This window comes from Notolepis coatsorum (assembly GCF_963971535.1).
Source record: "Notolepis coatsorum genome assembly, chromosome: 3".
Classification (NCBI taxonomy): Eukaryota; Metazoa; Chordata; class Actinopteri; order Aulopiformes; family Paralepididae; genus Notolepis; species Notolepis coatsorum.
Window position 1 is genome coordinate 123,020,821 of NC_140167.1, and position 20,351 is coordinate 123,041,171.

The 20,351-nt window shown below is 45.1% G+C and overlaps 1 protein-coding gene across 1 annotated transcript in view; it reads left to right on the top strand.

The window, feature by feature from the left end:
* The window catches only part of LOC311225988 (histone deacetylase 4-like), a gene marked incomplete at both ends in the record, with an annotated part of 163,140 nt that overhangs the window by 3,880 nt on the left and 138,909 nt on the right, over nt 1-20,351 (top strand). The window contains 1 exon segment of the mRNA XM_084311370.1: nt 18,335-18,622. Within this exon segment, the coding sequence (XP_084167496.1) occupies nt 18,335-18,622 (288 nt within the window).

A 20,351-nucleotide genomic window follows, 5' to 3' on the forward strand; every position in this document is an offset into this window, starting at 1 on the left:
CCAGTGGCCATCAGGCTCCACAACAGTGGGCAGAAACTGCTGCCAGACATCGACCTAGAACTAATAGGAACCCAAGTAGGACAATAACACTACCTTATGCATACTGCACCTTATGTGGATACTGTGATACTGTGAATAATGAATGTATATTTCAGTTAGTTAGATAGTAAATTATAACACTACCTTATGCATACTGCACCTTATGTGACACTGTGAAAATATATTTCAGTTAGTTAGATAGTAAATTATATTGACCTATTTGTTTACACTGCTTGTGTTGTTTTCACTACCTGTACCCCCCCCCCCCCCTTCCCCCATGCTGCTATGGTGCCTGAATTTCCCCAAGGGGGTCAATAAAGGAATATCTTATCTTATCTTAAAAGGAAAGATGAAATTCCCTACCTGGGTTCCATCCTATAGAGGCAAATCATTCCTGTGACAAAATGGGATTCAATGTAATAAAACTAAGTCAACCAACTAACTAGATTCCTGTACCGGATCTCCTCTCTGGTAAACAAGAATACCTTGAAGACTCTAACAGGAGCACTCATTCAAGGGTACTACGACTATGCTTGCACCTCATGGTACCAAAGCACCTCAAAGGCACTAAAAACAACATTACAAACATCACAAAACAAACTGGTCAGACTACTGCTTGACCTTACTCCTAAAACCCACCTCACCCCTGCCCACTTTGACAACCTAGGATGGCTTAGAGTAGACGACAGAGTACAGCAACTTGCAATGGGCCTGGTCTACAAGATACACTACACCACTAAGATACCCATGTGCATGTCGAAATACTTCCCAAAGGTCAGTGAATACCACGACCACAACACCAGAGGGAGTTCCACAAATCATGTTCAACCCAGATAAAATAATTTAAAAAGTAAAAAAAAAAAAAAATTAATAAAAAAAATAGTCATAACTTAGAAATTAGATTGCATAGGTCTATGAATCGATATCGCGATTCTGTTTTGATTAATTGCCCAGCCCTACAGTGTGTACAGTAAGTTAGCTTGGTGATTATCATTGTGATGTAGGCTAAGCTGGCTAGCTACTGTTAGCATACAAGCTTTTACAAACACTGTAGCCTACTTACTTTTTCATCCACAACGTTTTTTCTGATCCAGATGCATAAGTCCACTTCTTCATGTTGCTCAGTTGCTGGTTTATACTTCGGTCCTAATGTTGGCGCAAAGTTTAATTTAGCCTGACTTGACTTGTTATAGCTGTACAGCTTACTTCTACTAAACAACAACTAAACTACTACCTTGCTCTTTCAAACAGTCAAAACGGGTCCATCTGCAGGGTCAGAGGTTAGGTTTAGCTCTGGCCAATCTCAAGTTTCTCAAGTTTCTGTATTAGTTGTCATACAGAAGTACAGAATACTTTTATACAAAATGCTTCTTTCTGTTACATTTTGTATAAAAGTATTCTGTACTTCTGTATGACAACTAATAAAGAAACTTGAGAAACTTGAGATTGGCCAGAGCTAAACCTAACCTGCAGATGGACCCGTTTTGACTTTGCAATGCAGCAATCTCTGATTGGATTTGCAAGGCTGCCAATCATATTCAACCTCCGTGTATTGGATGTCAAGGGCTGTCAATCATTCAAACATCCATTCAATGGCAAGAGTTTAACTGCACAGACCGTGCTTAGACGAAGTTAATAGCCTATTTCGATTGGCTGTTATTTATTATTTATATAACATTGGGTCAACCTGCAAAGTATTCTGCACGAATATTACTGCAATCATTACTGCAGTGCAGGCCTGCTCAGAGCTGTACATTTTGGCCATTTTTGAAGAAAAAAAAAGTTCACTGGCATTTTTTTTACAGAGGAAAACTTTTCTAATAAAAAAATATAAAATAATAATAATTAAAAAAATATTTTTTTTATAAATAAAATAAATGTATATATATATGTAAATTAATAATAATTATGAATTATGAGTGAATTTGTGTTTCACGTGTTGTCATAGAGAAACCTCCACTGGTGTGTGTGTGTGTGTGTGTGTGTGTGTGTGTGTGTGTGTGCGTGTGTACGTCTACGTGTGTATGAGAAGCTACTCACTCTGCAAAAAGGCCTCCATGGTGTTGCCAAGGCCTAGCAGCCAGCCAATGAGGAAGATGAAGTCTAGGCTAAAAATAGCTCTAGTATGTATCATCCCATCAGAGGACTGCTTGGCCTCGGGCTCGTGTGGCTGACTTGATTGGCCTCACACTGTAGCTGTGGATTAGTGCCAGGTATTGGAAAAACTATATCTATTGATAATGCGACTATTTTTGTTTAGCCCACATTGTCACTGAAAATCTGTCAAAATGTGTTCAGCCGGTCTGCTTTGGGGGTCGATTGTTTGTTCCCCCGATGGCTGACTCAGCGTGTTGAATCCATGTCAGCAAAGTGTCGGCTCAGGGCAGAAGCTTTGCAAGCTTGCTAGGTTTTCAAGTGGACTCAAGAAAGTATACACTGCATGTCGTCTTACGCCTATAATCATATCGACTGGACTCTCCAATGTGAAGAAGCAGCCTGACACCCGTTCTTAACCCTTCCACTGCGATAATACACAGAAGGTTAACCTTTTCACTGCCACACGACAGCAGGTTAACCCTTTCACTGCCACACTATAGAAGGTTAACCCTTTACTATCACACTACCGACGACGGGTAACCATCAGTAGTGTGATAGTAAAGGTAGGGCTGGGCGATATGACGATATTATATAAATATCGGGCAGAGTTCATTAACGATACACTTTTTAAACGTATCGTGGATATCGTGATGTTTTGCCCTCGCGTTAGAGGATTGTGTCGCGTCAATCTGGTCCACACGTTCAAAAAGTTTCAGTCAAGCGACCTGCACAACCCCGCCCCCACACACACGCAACTGCATCAAAGTTACTTATGATTAACAATTCGTAATTCGTAATTCGTTTTGTGGCATTAACGTTATATAGTTACACGTTCAATAACATCAGCATATTTACCCGACCATAGCTAGCATTGTTGGTCATTCATATCTCAGTTCCTCCCTTTGCTCAGAGAGCCCGTACAGAATTTTACCCATTCTGCAATCTGTTAATAAAGTTTTCAATCAGACAAATGTATAGAAAAGCTTTTATTATAACATTTGTTGCAGTAAAATCATCATGCCTCGTTTGGTACTCCTGTGGAGCGCTGGTAGTCTACTCGTGGGTGGCGGGGAGCTAACGTTATTAGCTCCGGTAGGTTTGTTATTGATACACTCGTGTAGATCAATGACGGACTTCCCGGAAGTAAAAAAACAAATAAGCGGTATGACAACTGTTTTATGTTTTATGTTTTTCCATTTTATTATTTATGTTTGTGGAATTTCTGCTCAAGTCAGTATTTTTTATTTTGTTTTTGAGTATTACATTTTTTCTTTATTGTTTATGTCTGTTTAATAGTGTTGTTGATGTTATTGTATATGTTGTGTTGTATGTCTATAAATGTTTAATAAAAATGTAAGTTAAAAAAAAAAAGTAAAAAAAAAGGTAAAAAAAAAACGATTGCCGATTGGTGGTAAGAACAGCAGAGGCGGGTGCAAGCGGTGTGACGTAATTGGCAGAATCGACTGTCAATCAAAATTGTTCTGTTGCCGTCTACCATGCATTGCTTTGGTTGAGAGAGATAGTGCTCTCTTATTAAAACTCATAAACAAGTCTTGAGCAAGACAAGTTAGTCTGTTAGGTTATGAAAGCCAGTGAGTATTGTATGACTCAGACTTCAGCAATAATCATGACTCATGAGCATTATAAAATAAAAACACACATGGCATGGTGGAATACCATAAACATATTTCTTGATGTTTCCTTTTTTTAAGTAAGTAAAGAGGCCTATGTTCATATCGGTGAGCACAATTTGTAACACAAAAAGAGAGATGTGTAGCCTATTTATTAATTTAATATTGTATTTATTCATTTTATTATTATTATTTTATTTGTTGCCATGCCTAAAATAATAAAGTCAAGCATAGGGCTAAAACATTTTCTTAAACAATAATAAAAAAAATTGTTATATGGTTATAATAAAAGATGTTCTATACATTTGTCTGATTGATTGATTGAAAACTTTATTAACAGATTGCAGAATGGGTACAATACAGTACAGCTCAATACAACAACAGTGGACTGGAGGATGAAGACCAGAAAAAGACTTTCGGCTTTTTTACATAAGGGTCCTCCATTTTCAATTCATCAAAATATTTAGAGACATACAAATATACAGTAGTTTCATAAAAAAATTTAATTGTTTGGGGGGGGGGGGGGGGGGGGGGGGGGGAAGGAAAAACATCGTGATGTGTATCGTGTATCGCCGAAAGGTCAGAAAATATTGTGATATCATATTTAAGCCATATCGCCCAGCCCTAAGTAAAGGGTTAACTTTCTGTAGTATGGCAGTGAAAGGGTTAAAGGTCCCGTGTCTTATAAATGGCTTTTTCCAGTGTTTAGCATTGTTTCCTAGCAATGGGGGTTTATATCAATGGGGTCTGTGTCTCTAATTCTCATTGTATCTCATCAGTCTAGTCTCGAGTTCACGAGATCCTCCCTCACTCAACTAAGCCATTCTGATTTGACTGTTTTGCTGACGTGAGTAAGGCACTGGTTGTAGTCACCGCCCACAATCAACAATTCGCTCAACAACAGAGCGAGTGGAATTACTTCCTCAAACGGGTTGACGTGCGCGGGTGCCGACAGAGACAGCAGAGAACGAACGAGCGAGAGAGAGGGAGGGAGTGAGAGAGATAGAGAGAGATAGAGAGGGAGAGATAGAGAAAGGGAGAGAGAGATAGAGAGGGAGAGAGAGATAGAGAGAGATAGAGAGGGAGATATAGAGAAAGGGAGAGAGAGGGAGAGAGAGAGATAGAGAGGGAGAGAGAGAGAGAGTGGCACGAGCATTTAGACACAACCTCCAGCCCTGCGCGCGGGAGTGTGTGTGTGTGTGTAAATGTGTGTGCGCGCGGGGGGACAGAGGTATATATTAATTGTCATTTGAAACAAGTTACCAATGCATTGTCCCGTGGGATTATGCCCCCCCCCCCCCCCCCCCCCCCCCGCGGCGAAATCAATTAGTATCCCCCTCCTCTATCTCTCTATATCTCTCTCGGTCCAGTGCAGACTGTGGGTGACTGTCACTCAAACCGCTTATGGGCTGAGCCCAGCCCAAAACAGCTTGAAATGTTGAAGTGGAAAAATGCTGCTTTAGAGTACTTGATTAGAAATACAAAACAATGCATTTTTTTTGGATTTTTTTTTTTACAGATGTGTTCCATAGACTCACAGGAATTGTGTAAAGTAGCCCAAATAGTGAAAGGAATAGCAATGCATGTCCCCTTTAACATACAGTGATGGGAGCAAGTGACCGGCAGAGTGGTGAGAAAACATTAACAGCTGCCCACCGCTAGTTTCAATGAAACTTCCCACATTGCGGGCATGCGGCAGGGAACAGAGCATCGCTTTCCTGGCCTTTCTGGACGGCTCTATTTCAGCAACATTTTGCTGGTGTAACCTGCTATTGGTGGAACTTCTATCTTTGATCTATTTTTGATACCAGCATGTGAATCTAAAATAAACCTGCATGCTACAGTTGTCATAAAATGATGTATGCGTGACAAAGACCTAGTAAATCTCACTGTTTTTATATATATAAATATGAAGAAGAAGGGAGGACGGGGCGGCTGGGTGGCGCAGCGGACATTGCGCTCGTCACCAACGCAAGAGACACCGGTATCGAATCCGGCTGTCGGCGTTGCCTCCGGCTTGGGCCGGCCGTCATACTAACTCAATTGGCAGAGTTAGCGGGTGGGAAGTCGATGGGTGGTAATCTGGACGTTGTAAACAGCAACTCCTACAGGTCGGTTGGGGCGCCTGCACAGCAGAGACAAGAAAATGGCGGGGGTAGTGTGAGCCTCCTACACGTTACTCCTCGCCAAATGAGAGTCCACGCTCGCAGGTGAAAAGATGCGACTGGCTGCCTCCACATGTATCGGAGGGGACATACGATGGGCTTCTATCCTCCCTACAACCGGCCAGTGGGGGGCACATGCGAGCAACGATCATGACAGGGGAGGGGAGAATTGGCACGGCTAAATTGGGATGGGAGAAAAATAGAAAAAGAGGAGAAAAAGTGGATCCAAAAAAAAGAAGAAGGGAGGACAACAGCAAAATAAAGAGCACAGATATTGAAGGTTTGTTCCTGTTCCCTATACGTTGCTCCAACCATGTCTAGATACTTTCCAGTGCGCTCAAATCCAGAACTGATGTGAATTCTGTGTTTTTAGCTTCACAGTCAACACTCTAATTTCCCTAAAAGCAATCTCTATTGAAGAAACCAGTTGTCTGTGGTCTGATTCTATTAGGAAAATCAGATGGCTTTTCCAAATATTTAACAGAAAATAAGTTTATCTACATAATATAATGACATACTGTAACTGAGGGGTACAATTCCCTGACTGTATTGATAAGTATGGTATCATTAAACCACTACTGCGTTATGTACATTACTACTGGCCATACAGTACACAGGTATATGTGATGAACACCCCCACAATAACACGGCTTAACAAGAAAGTACTGTTTGTAATAATATTTATTAGAAGAGCACCAAGATTATCTTACATTTATTAAGATTGAGAGTTGCGCTTGTAAGGCGAAGAATGTGCATGAATAGGTCAAGAGCGTAAGTCCATGAGCATATTACGAAGGGGATAATTAATACCACCTGTAGCATAAGAATTATATATGGTACACTAGTAGGTCAGCTGGGGATACTAAGGGGGTCCCCTCCGGTTGTAAGCCAGCAGGGGAGAGGATTTGTCGGTAGCAGAAGTCTGGATCAACGAGGAATAAGGAGGCTCCAGGTACAGGAGACAGTGCAATAATCCCTTGATCCGTAGACAAAGCAACAGCTATTCTCCGGTGTGCAGTGCCGCATGGAGGAAAGCTAGCCAGCCTCAGAGTCCTAGAGGCGGGCTCGACGGTGCTCCTCACAGGGTAAATCCCACACGGTAGTGGGTGTAGACGATTCTCTGCTCCAACAGCCACAGGACCAAAGCATTATAATCCAGCCGAAAAGGGCTCTGTAGTCGTCGGTGTAGGTTATCCAGTGTACATATCCACACGGTTCTCGTCTAGGGCTCCTCGGATGACGGCACAAGGTTAGGCCGCCCAGCCTGGATAAGCACACTAGCTCGGTACGATGAAACGTTGGTAATGCTGGTCACTGTAGAACGGTAGCCGCACGATACACTATACATAATAGACTATTACTTAATAATAGAATAGGTCGAACTCGACGATACAGCGTTAAACTCTGACACTTCAGCTATCAATTTGCACGCGGTCTCAAGGCTCTATTGCGGGGCAAAACGGGCCCACTTCACAGATTGATTGATTGATTGATTGAAAACTTTATTAACAGATTGCAGAATGGGTACAATACAGTACAGCTCAATACACACAATTGTTAAGGGGATGCAGACCAGAGAAAGACTTTCGTCTTGTTTACATCAGGGTCCCCCATTTTCAATTCATCAGGACATATATGACATACATGACAGATAGTCAGTACTGCTACATCTATACATTTATGACATACCAGATTTGCAAATACAGTACTGTTTGTGATACAGAAGGAGTCAAGAAAAGGGAGTATATACATTTGACGTAGAAACTGTACATTGGAGGAGGTTGGGTGGGGGGGGGGGGGTTGGGTACATTGGGATATTGACAACCATACTGGGTAATTTACATTGGAGGTGGTTGGGGGGGGGGGGGGGGGCACACTGTATAAACAAGCAAAACTGTACATTGAGGGGGGGGGGAGGAGACACTGTACAAACAAACAAAATTGTACATTGGACTATTGACAAAACCATACTATGTAAATGACTGTACATTGGAGGGGGTTGGGTTAGGATATTTACAGGGGCCAGTGTTGAATTGCAGTCTCCCGTAGGTGTCCCTTGAGAGAGGTTTTGAAAGTGGGTAGTGATCCACATTCCTTTACAGCTTTGGGTAGGGCGTTCCACATTGATGTGGCATAATTGCGAAACGTGTTTAGTCCCTTATTTGAGCCGAATCTGGGTTTAACATGATTTGTGGAGCTCCCTCTGGTGTTGTGATCGTGGTATTCACTGACCTTTGGGAAGTATTTTGACATGTACATGGGTACCTTGGTCGTGTAGTGTATCTTGTAGACCAGGCCCATTGCAAGTTGCTGTACTCTGTCGTCTACTCTAAGCCATCCTAGGTTGTCAAAGTGGGCAGGGGTGAGGTGGGTTCTAGGAGTAAGGTCAAGCAGTAGTCTGACCAGTTTGTTTTGAGATGTTTGTAATTTTGTTTTTAGCGCCTTTGAGGTGCTTTGGTACCATGAGGTGCAAGCATAGTCGTAGTACCCCTGAATGAGTGCTCCTGCCAGAGTCTTCAGGGTATTCTTGTTTACCAGAGAGGAGATCCGGTACAAGAATCGAGTTCGTTGGTTGACTTTTTTTATTACATTGGATGCCATTTTGTCACAGGAGAGATTAGCCTCTAGGATGGAACCCAGGTAGGTAATTTCATCTTTCCTTGTGACAATATTGTCACCCACTGTAACTGAGAAGCCGTCGGTCTTGCTGAGTTTGTTATTTGAACCGAAGAGAATGGACTCTGTTTTGCCCATGTGTTATGATAGTTTGTTATCAGCGAGCCATATGCAGATTCTGCCTAGTTCCGAGCTGAGGGTTTTTTCAACCTGTAACTTGTTCTTGTCAGAGACCAGCAGGGCTGAGTCGTCCGCAAACAGGAACAAGTTGCAGTCACAAGCTGACGACATGTCATTTGCATAAATTAGGAACAGTAGCGGTCCTAGTATGCTTCCTTGTGGAACACCACAGCTCACTGTGAGGGGGGGGGATAGGGTACCGTTTACCTCCACCATCTGTTCCCTCCCCTCAAGGTAGGATTGCATCCAGCTCACTGATAGACTATCAAAACCAATTGCTTTTAGCTTGTCAATCAGAATGGAGTGATTGACCGTGTCAAAGGCCTTTTGTAGGTCCAGCATGACCATGCCGCAGTATTTGCCTGCGTCCACCTCTTGTTTGATGTGGTCATTCAAATAGAGAAGGCATGTGTCAGTGGAGTGGGATGTTCTGAAGCCAGATTGGAATTCGTAGATTAGATTTTTTTCCGCTAGGTACTTTTCGACCTGTTCGTAGACTATTTTTTCCATGACTTTCGAGATGGAGGTGAGAATAGAAACAGGGCGGTAGTTGCCTGGGTCTAATTTGCTGCCCTTTTTGTGCAGAGGGGTCACCCTCGCAATTTTGAAGTCCTTGGGGACGTGTCCCTGTTTTATGGAGAGGTTTATTATGTGTGTGATGATTGGGGTGATGGCGGCTGCTGAGTCTGAGGAATTTGGAGGGGATGTTGTCATGGCCAGTGGCCTTGTTAGGTTGGAGGGCGCTCAGTTTATTGAGTACCTCATCTGTTGTTACCATTTCCAGCTTGAAGTCGTCCTTGCGGACCCCTAGGTTTTTGTAGTAAGCTACTATGTGTTCTACCCCATAAAGCCCTGAGTGGGAGGGTAGTTTGTTTACCAGTGTTGTGGCTATGTTTGTGAAGAAAATGTTTAAGTAATTGGCTACATCCAGCTTGTCTGTGATGAGCGTGTTGTCAGTTTTTATGTTTATGTTTGAGAATCTGGTTTTAAGTTTTTTACTGCATCCTAGTTGATTATTGAGTAATTTCCAAAGTTCACGTGGTTTGTTTTTGTTTTCCTCAGTTTTGTCATTGATGAAATTCTTTTTTGCAGTTTTGATCATGGAGTTTACGTCGTTTCTTAGTCTGTTTCTTTCTAGTTTGAGTTCAGTCACGTGGGCTTGGAGTTCACTGCTCGTGCTTTTAGTAAGCTTTGACTGACTTTTACGAAACTCAGAGCATTTTTTGTCTCTGGTTTTCATAGCGGCCAGTTCTTAGGGGGGCCATGTCGTTTAGTATTGTTGAGAATTTGGTTTTGAAACCAAGCCATGTTTCTTCAACCAGTGTACCATTGAGTTCCTCTGACCAGTCCAGACTCTCCAGTTCAAGGTTGAAGGCCTCGCTAGAGTAGGTTTTGAGGTCTCTAGATGTGACTGTTTTGTGGCAGCCAGCCTTTTGTTTTAGTTTAGTTGTTTAGCACGTTGTATCGTGGTGAAGGCTTCAACTTATTAGGGTAACTAAGACTAAGTGCTTCTGTATCCACCTGCGACGTATTTATACGTAAGGTGAACAATCTAGTACCATCCTTATTTCTGTCTCATATTACTGCGCAGAACCGGGCATGTTCAGGCATGTCTTAGCGGTGACTTTGAACTAGACATTGGGGGTATGGCCGTGGCGCCTAGGGGGGTCGCTGTCCAATAGGAGAACGAATATTATGGTCTGGCCTGTACTAGGTAAAGGGATATTCCGTGTATATGTACAAAGAATATACAAGGGATATCAGACGATATACAAATATTATACAATATATCTCAAGCAATAAATATATATATTCGGTTTAATCTGACCCTTTGTAACAGCCGCCTCCTAATTACTCCGCACCTAATTAGATAAGCAGAGACAGATTAACCGCCTTGTCCACTACTCAATGTCCGTTGTGAGGAGTAGGGCAATTCACAAAGTCAGTGGGTCATGGTCGTCATTAGGAGAGTCGGGGAGCCTTGGCAGTCATTAGGAGAGTCGGGGAGCCTTGGCAACTCTATCAGCCTCGCCACGGGTCGGGTGTATGTCCGCCCCTGGACGAGCACTTCTGCCGCTCTGACCTTTCCGTCGGCACCAGTGATCACTTTGCTTACGCGGCCGGCCGGCCACGCAGCTCGGGGTAGTGACTGGTCTATGATCACGACGACTGTGTCCACTTTTAAGTTGTCCCCGTCCTTGACCCGCTTCTGACGGGCTGGAAGGGATGGAGGGGGGGTTAGGAGGAAGCGGGCCTGAGACTGCTTTGATCTGTGCTTGGCTGTGCCTCCACCTCCTCCGTCTGTTTCTCTTGTTTGGTCTGTACCCCGTCTGAGGAGGGGCCGGTTCCGGCCGCCCCATCAAGGAGTCGCTTGGGGTGCTGGGTTCGAGGTCAGCTACGTCTGGAGCGCAGCTGAGGGGGGTGGAGTTCCGAACTCCCTCTTGTGCCCCCGGTTCTCTCACAGGCCTCTCGCTCAATGTCAATAGCCTCTCAACGGGCTGTACGAGGGAGTGGCCGGTGTCGCTCGCCTTTGTGTGTAGGCAGCGTGTAGACGTGGGTTGACTGTCAAGTCCGTAGAGGGGGCCCTGGAGCATCCACCCCAGTCGGGTCTGAACCGCGACTGGGCATCCTTTGGGTCCGATGTGGGCCGCCTCAATTGGGAGAATGAGGTCCGCGTGGTCGGAGCCGATGAGCAGGGTCGGTGTGGCGCCGTCGATAAGCGGTATAGGCAGTCGACGTAGGTGCACATACTTCGCCATCAGCTGAGGGATGGGGTAGGTGTACTGTGATAGGCCTATGTCGTGGCTGGTGAAGACGTTGGTAATACTATACTGCTTCTCGGGCTGGTCCACCGCTGCCATCTTGAAGGAGACCTTTTCACCCTTTATGGTCTTCTGGTCTCTTCTGATGGTACGTATTGTCATTGTTCCTTTGGCACCCCGCAGACCCAGCTGGGCTGCGGCGGAAGCGAGGAGGAGAGTCTTTTCAGACCTATCGTCTAGGACGGCGTAAGTGTCCAGGACCTTGTCCTCGTAGCTCAGGAGCACTCTGACCACTTTGATGAGCACTCGGGGGGTCCCGCTATGCTGGTCTATATGGAGCACTCCTGTTGGTCGGTTGCCTTGGATCGTCTGGGGTGGTGCCGACTCGCGGTCGTCCGAGTAGCACCGTGACTCCCAGTGTCTGCTGTAGCAGTCGGGACACCAGGGGGCGGTCTGGTGGATCTTTGGTACTGGTGCCACCGCCTCGGCCTGGTACATTACCGTGACGGGCCCACTTTGTTGTCCTGGCGGACGCCTGTTGATGTCATGCAGGACCTCCAAGTGGGCGCCGCCGCACCTGCTGCACTTCTTCTTCAAGCGGCACTCAGCTGCCATATGGCTGCGCGCGCAGCGGAAGCAGCGGCGGTGGTCTTTGATCCACTGACTCACCTCGTCCGTGGTCAGCTTCCCGAAAGTGTCGCATTGATACAGCCGATGTTCCCCTTCACAGTACTGGCATTCAATCTTCCACTCCTCTTTCGTCGAGGGGGTGTTGTGGTTCTTGTGCTGCGGTACTGATTCGGCTTGGTGCATAACGGTCACCGACCGGCGGTTATCATTTGATCCCCGAGGTCCTGGTCTTGGGCTTGGTCCACTCCACACGAACGTGTCCAGTCGTAGGCTGCTGACTTCTCTCGCGAGGAAGTCAGATAAGTCTAGGAGGGATGCCTCTGGGCCGTTGGGGTCGCGGTGGTCTCTCTGCCGCCGAAAACGCTCTTGTCGGGCGGGAGGGAGCTTCTCTAATATCCTTTCTACATTAGAGTTAGCGTACAGTTCGTATATCCCCTTTTCCTTTTGGGACCCCAGCATCCCTACCAGTACCTTGATAGAGAGGTCATCCAGTGCTCTGTTGTCTCTGGCTGGGGGGAGACGGTCAATGTCTCTTATCTCTTGTATCACGTAGTCCCATATGCGTCCATAACGTTGGTCGAGGGCTACTAGAGCCGCGGTGTATGGGGTACTTGAGTTGGAATATGCCAGCGCTATATTATGCGCTCTGGGCACCTTCAGGTGCTTGAGTAGGATAGCATACTTGTACGTCTCATCGGGGACATCGGACATCATTGTCTCTAGGCACATTCGTAGCTCTGTGTACTGTGCTCTGTTCTCGTGTGTGAAGTCCGGGAACGTCGGTGTGCCAAGGTACGATGCCATGGATGGCTGGCACATCGGTGAGCGTTGGGGGAGAGGCCTCCTAGGCAAGTCTCCTCTTACGTGTCGTGGTGGGCTGGTACCCACCACATAAATGTGTGTGCGCGCGGGGACAGGGGTATATATTAATTGTCATTTGAAACAAGTTACCAATGCATTGTCCCGTGGGATTATGCCCCCCCCCCCCCCCCCCCCCGCGGCGAAATCAATTAGTATCCCCCTCCTCTATCTCTCTATATCTCTCTCGGTCCAGTGCAGACTGTGGGTGACTGTCACTCAAACCGCTTATGGGCTGAGCCCAGCCCAAAACAGCTTGAAATGTTGAAGTGGACAAATGCTGCTTTAGAGTACTTGATTAGAAATACAAAACAATGCATTTTTTTGGATTTTTTTTTTTTACAGATGTGTTCCATAGACTCACAGGAATTGTGTAAAGTAGCCCAAATAGTGAAAGGAATAGCAATGCATGTCCCCTTTAACATACAGTGACAGGAGCAAGTGACCGGCAGAGTGGTGAGAAAACATTAACAGCTGCCCACCGCTAGTTTCAATGAAACTTCCCACATTGGGGGCATGCAGCAGGGAACAGAGCATCGCTTTCCTGGCCTTTCTGGACGGCTCTATTTCAGCAACATTTTGCTGGTGTAACCTGCTATTGGTGGAACTTCTATCTTTGATCTATTTTTGATACCAGCATGTGAATCTAAAATAAATAAACCTGCATGCTACAGTTGTCATAAAATGATGTATGCGTGACAAAGACCTAGTAAATCTCACTGTTTTTATATATATAAATATGAAGAAGAAGGGAGGACGGGGCGGCTGGGTGGCGCAGCGGACATTGCGCTCCTCACCAACGCAAGAGACACCGGTATCGAATCCGGCTGTCGGCGTTGCCTCCGGCTTGGGCCGGCCGTCATACTAACCTAATTGGCAGAGTTAGCGGGTGGGAAGTCGATGGGTGGTAATCTGGACGTTGTAAACAGCAACTCCTACAGGTCGGTTGGGGCGCCTGCACAGCAGAGACAGGAAAATGGCGGGGGTAGTGTGAGCCTCCTACACGTTACTCCTCGCCAAATGAGAGTCCACGCTCGCAGGTGAAAAGATGCGACTGGCTGCCTCCACATGTATCGGAGGGGACATGCGATGGGCTTCTATCCTCCCTACAACCGGCCAGTGGGGGGCACATGCGAGCAACGATCATGACAGGGGAGGGGAGAATTGGCACGGCTAAATTGGGATGGGAGAAAAATAGAAAAAGAGGAGAAAAAGTGGATCCAAAAAAAAGAAGAAGGGAGGACAACAGCAAAATAAAGAGCACAGATATTGAAGGTTTGTTCCTGTTCCCTATACGTTGCTCCAACCATGTCTAGATACTTTCCAGTGCGCTCAAATCCAGAACTGATTCTGTGTTTTTAGCTTCACAGTCAACACTCTAATTTCCCTAAAAGCAATCTCTATTGAAGAAACCAGTTGTCTGTGGTCTGATTCTATTAGGAAAAGCAGATGGCTTTTCCAAATATTTAACAGAAAATAAGTTTATCTACATAATATAATGACATACAATGATACAATGATATTGCTGTCATTCAACAAGTTCAAGTTCAAGTTTGTTTATTATTATTTGTCATAATAAAATACAGAATACTTTATGATGAAATGCTTGTTTCTGTATGAGCCCCTGAGACACAAGTGTACAAGTAAGTAAAAAAAGTTATTAAGAAGTAAGTAAAAAGTAAGTAAAGGAATGATCAGTCAATATACATATAACATACAATACAGAGTAAAATGAGTAACAGTGAGGTACAATGCAGAAATTAGATGAGGTACAAAACTTAGGGTAGGGTGCAAATGAGGTATGAATGTAGTTCAAATCTCTTTAATAATCAGTGATGCCACTAACGCGTTACTAAGTAACGCGTTATTGTAATCTGATTACTTTTCCCCGAAAATAGTAATCTAACGCGTTAATCTTTACAAGCCAGTAATCTGATTGCAGTTACTTGTACAAGTGGCTGTGCGTTACTATTTCGTTACTATCTCATCATAATGCAGGCGGAATGCAGTATTTTCTTTCGTTTTCGACAGTCAAATATATGTTTGGAAAGCTTTTCCTTGTATTGGGGAGTGACGTCACAGCACGCAACCTGGCGTGTTGAGCCATGCTGGTGGGCGCGGCTGTTATTGTTATTTTCAGGCTGACCTAAACTGCGCGCTAGCAGGGACAAGCTCGCGCTCGTATTCGTAACGCTTTCTTGCACTGGAAGTTCACTAGTCTACTTAACGTTTGTTAAGCCGGGTGAAAAAAACATTCACTTTGCGGAGGAAACAAAATACTGTCTACCGCATATGGAATATACAGCACAGCACGACCGTCGACTTCTACAGGACTCGGAGCTGCACCACCAGCCAAACAGTATGTTCCACCTTTGAGTTAAACATCTTTTGCATTGCACTATAATTCATGAACATGGAACACCATACTGCAGTATGTAGGTAGTAGGTTGTCAGTAGCACACTGACAACACTGCAGTATATATATTCCCTCCCCGCCGTATATATTTCCCTCCCACCCACCCACCCCCTCCTAATGTACAGTCCCCTCCCCATCATATGTATATACTCTGTCATGATCTAGGGGTAACAGTACTGTATATTTGAATACCGCTTATGTCACAAATGTATCAGTACTAAATACCTATATGTCCCTATGCCATAAATGTCATGCATGTTGTGTATGTCATAAATGTCTATATGAATTGAAAATGGGGGACCCTGATGGAAACAAGACAAACGTCTTTCTCTGGTCTGCATCCCCTTAACAATTGTGTGTATTGAGCCGTACTGTATTGTACCCATTCTGCAATCTGTTAAATAAAGTTTTCATTCATTCATTCATTCATTCATTCACACAATAATAAATAATAATAACGTAGAACCATATCTGAATGGGGCAGGCCTCAAAGGTAGGCTACATATCAGCCTACATGTGGTGTTATTGACCATTTATCTTTTGTGAAATCTATAGATCTATAGATAGCAAGATAGGCCTACCTGCCCTATTAGTACATTTTACTCAAACTGAGTACATTTTACTAATTTTTTTTTGTCATTCTTATGTTGTGGCAGCAGCAGGGACGACGACTTCGTAACCTAGTTACTTTCAAAGTAACTAAGTTACTCTGATAATCAAGTAATCAGTAAAGTAACTAAGATTAGTATCAGTAATCGGATTACTTTTACAAGTAATCTGTGGCATCACTGTTAATAATAGATACATATAAAGTGTGTTAAAGTGTCTAAAGTGAATAAAGTGAGTGGTAAGGTGAGTGTTTGTTTAAAGTGAGTGTGTCCACACAAAGGAAGCTATCATTTCAGAATGGGCGTTGAAGCTGTCTTCCTTATTATTATTTATAATTTCCAGTACAAGCCATCTTAACAGATGCTCAGTGCTTATGAAGTTGCAGGGGTTGTCATGACAGTGAAGGAGGGCACAGGTCGGTGGGGTTGTCATGACAGTGAAGGAGGGCGCAGGTTGGTGGGGTTGTCATGACAGTGAAGGAGGGCGCAGGTCGGTGGGGTTGTCATGACAGTGAAGGAGGGCGCAGGTCGGTGGGGTTGTCATGACAGTGAAGGAGGGCGCAGGTCGGTGGGGTTGTCATGACAGTGAAGGAGGGTGCAGGTCGGTGTGGTTGTCATGACAGTGAAGGAGGGTGCAGGTCGGTGGGGTTGTCATGACAGTGAAGGAGGGTGCAGGTCGGTGGGGTTGTCATGACAGTGAAGGAGGGTGCAGGTCGGTGGGGTTGTCATGACAGTGAAGGAGGGCGCAGGTCGGTGTGGTTGTCATGACAGTGAAGGAGGGCGCTGGTCGGTGGGGTTGTCATGACAGTGAAGGAGGGCGCAGGTCGGTGGGGTTGTCATGACAGTGAAGGAGGGCGCAGGTCGGTGGGGTTGTCATGACAGTGAAGGAGGGCGCAGGTCGGTGGGGTTGTCATGACAGTGAAGGAGGGCGCAGGTCGGTGGGGTTGTCATGACAGTGAAGGAGGGCGCAGGTCGGTGGGGTTGTCATGACAGTGAAGGAGGGCGCAGGTCGGTGGGGTTGTCATGACAGTGAAGGAGGGCGCAGGTCGGTGGGGTTGTCATGACAGTGAAGGAGGGCGCAGGTCGGTGGGGTTGTCATGACAGTGAAGGAGGGCGCAGGTTGGTGGGGTTGTCATGACAGTGAAGGAGGGCGCAGGTCGGTGGGGTTGTCATGACAGTGAAGGAGGGCGCAGGTTGGTGGGGTTGTCATGACAGTGAAGGACAGTGCAGCGCCAAACCACCGCCAGTCCCCTGCCTCCTCTTTTTCCATCCCTGTCCTCCGTACGCTCCTCCTACTGTTCCTATCCCCGCCCTGTGCCCCCCCCCCCCTCTCTCTCTCTCTCTCTTGCTGCACCCACATTCCTCCTCTGTGCATCTCTAATCACACTCAAGCCCTCCATGTCATCATTTCTCTATCCCTGTCCTCAACCCTCCACCCCCATTCCCCTCTCCACCTCCTCTTGACTTTGTCCTCCTCACCCTTGAATTCCATCCTGTCGTTTCATTTCCTCCTGCTCTCCTTCTCTCTCCAACAATCTCCAACTACTTCCCTTGTCTCTTCCTCCTCCTCCTCCTCCTCCTCATCCTCCTCCTCCTCATCCTCCTCTAAAACCTATACAGCGTCCTCCTCCTCCCCCACCTCCTCCTCTAAAACCTATACAGTTCCCTTCCCTCCTCCTCCTATACAACCTATACAGCTTCCTTCCCTCCTCCTCCTCCTCTAAAACCTATACAGCTTCCTCCTCCTCCTCCACATCCTCCTCCTCTAAAACATAGTTTCCTTCTCTCCTCCTCATATAAAACATATGTACAGTTTCCTTCCCTCCTCCTCCTCCTCCTCCTCCTCATCCTCCTTTAAAACATATAGTTTCCTTCCCTGTGTGTGTGTGTGTGTGTGTGTGTGTGTGTGTGTGTGTGTGTGTGTGTGTGTGTGTGTGTGTGTGTGTGTGTGTGTGTGTGTGTGTGTGTGTGTGTGTGTGTGTGTGTGTGTGTGTGTGTGTGTGTGTGTGTGTGTGTGTGTGTGTGTGTGTGTGTGTGTGTGTGTGTGTGTGTGTGTGTGTGTGTGTGTGTGTGTGTGTGTGTGTGTGTGTGTGTGTGTGAGAGAGAGAGTGTGTGCCTAGCAGGTATATGTGTGAAGACAAATTATATTTTTCAATTGGCTGATAAAGTTGCAAAGTTGTGGAATTATATCTAGCCTGAACCCTGCCAGATGCCGCTTTGTCCTTAGTAGTTATTAATTCATTAGCTAATTGTATTTTCAGCTACAGCTACTTGCAGTGGTGGTGAGACAAGAACTTGTCCTCATCCCTACCGTTCTTGTAAATTGCTCTAGATAAGATGTCGAAAATCGAAAATGGTGAAATCTTCTTTGTCATTTATCCAAATCCCCCTCTTCTCCTTCCCTCCCTCCCTATCTTCTCTTCCTCCATCCTTCCCTCCACCCCTCCCTCCACATGTCTACCTCCACAGCACCAACAGGAGCTGTTGGCTCTGAAGCACCAACAGGAGCTGTTGGAACACCAGAGGAAGATGGAGCGGCACCGCCATGAGCAGGAGCTAGAGAAAAAGCAGCGGGAGCAGAAACTCCTGCAGCTGAAGAACAAGGAGCGAGGACAAGAGAGTGAGTCATGATACTGTGTCTGTGTGCCATGGACGAGTAGGATGAGGAGGGGGGGGGAGGAGGAGTGGGAGGAGTAGTTGGAGTTGGGTAGGGATAGTAATAGTGCTATGAGTTGGAGGAGGAGTATGAGTAGTAGTAGAAGTAGTAGTACTATAGTAGTAGTAGTAGTAGTAGTAGTAGTAGTAGTAGTAGTAGTAGTAGTAGTAGTAGTAGTAGTAGTAGTAGTAGTAGTAGTAGTAGTAGTAGTAGTAGTAGTAGTAGTAGTAGTAGTGTTATGTCACGGTAGCTTGTGGACTCAAACAACACAGGAGGCAGAATACTGTTTAACCCCGTAGGGCGTTTATTACCGCGTAGAGGGGGCGGGGGGGGGGGGGGGGGGGGGACAGGTACGGTGAGCCTGGGTGTTTTAGCCTGGCAGGCTGGCGGTAGTGGCTGGTGGGGGTTGCTGGAGGTAGTGGGCTGTGGAGGAACATAGAGGAAAAATTAAGTCTTCACCATAGAATCGTATTTGGGAAAATACAATGTCAAAAAACACGAACAAATTGTATACGGGAAATACAATGTAAAAAATCACGAGAGAATTGTATATGAGAAATACAATGTAAAAAAATCACGAGAGAACTGTACAGGGGAAACTACAGCATCAAAAACATGAACACACATCTGACAGACAGCATAATATGTAAATAACGTAGAGGATACTTGCCAGGCCATTCTTAGGGAAGATCTGACGCTGAATGAATGGAGAACCATGCTTCTTGTAGGCAGAGGGGTAGAGTGGGATCAGGTGTGGAGCAGGAGTCTCCATCCATCAGCGCAACTCATTTCACCTGTGCCTATTACGCGCACGTACTGTAGTGTCCGAGCTTTGATTTTATTTTATTTTATTAGGGATCCCCATTAGCTGGTGCGATAGCTAGTCTTCCTGGGGTCCACACACAAAAAAACATACAAAAACAATCACTATTGCAAAAACTAAATTATTAAAAGTCAGTACACACAATGCATAATGAAACTACTGTAACAATTAAGATAGCTAAAATTACATTAGTGTAAAACAAAAACAAAAAATTACTTTACAGTGTTAAAAACAATTTAAAAACAATTTAAGATTATTTTAAAAAGTGAATCTACTGTAAATGCAGCAGAGGTTCCGAGGCAGGCCATTCCAAAGAGTTAATGCTCTAAAAATAAAAGATCTCCCCAAAGCGCTGGTTCTAGGACCTGGCAATTCAAGCTGCCCACTACTGGAACCTCTAGTGTAATGCTCGTGCACAGTATTACTAAAAACAATCTGATTATGTATAAAAACAGGAGTTTTACTGCTCATGACCAACTTGAACAGCACGAGTATATTAAAAGACAATCTATTTTCAACGTTAAGCCAAGAGAGGCGGGCATGCATACGGCTCACATTAGACCTTAGTGAGCAGCCCAGTACCAACCACGCTGCCCTGTTCTGGACAACCTGGAGCTTCCTGGGCAGCAGACGACCACATCGCAGAGCAATAGTCAAGATGACATAAAACTAGGGATGTCCGATATTATCGGTCTACCGATATTATCGGCCGATATCGGCATTAAAATGTGATATCGGAAAATATCGGTATCGGTTTTCAATTTTATTTTTTTATTTTTTTTACATTTCTATAACCTTTATTTACCCAGGCAAGCAAGTAAGAACAAATTCTGATTTTATTTATTGTCAAAAGTATGCATAATGTTGTGT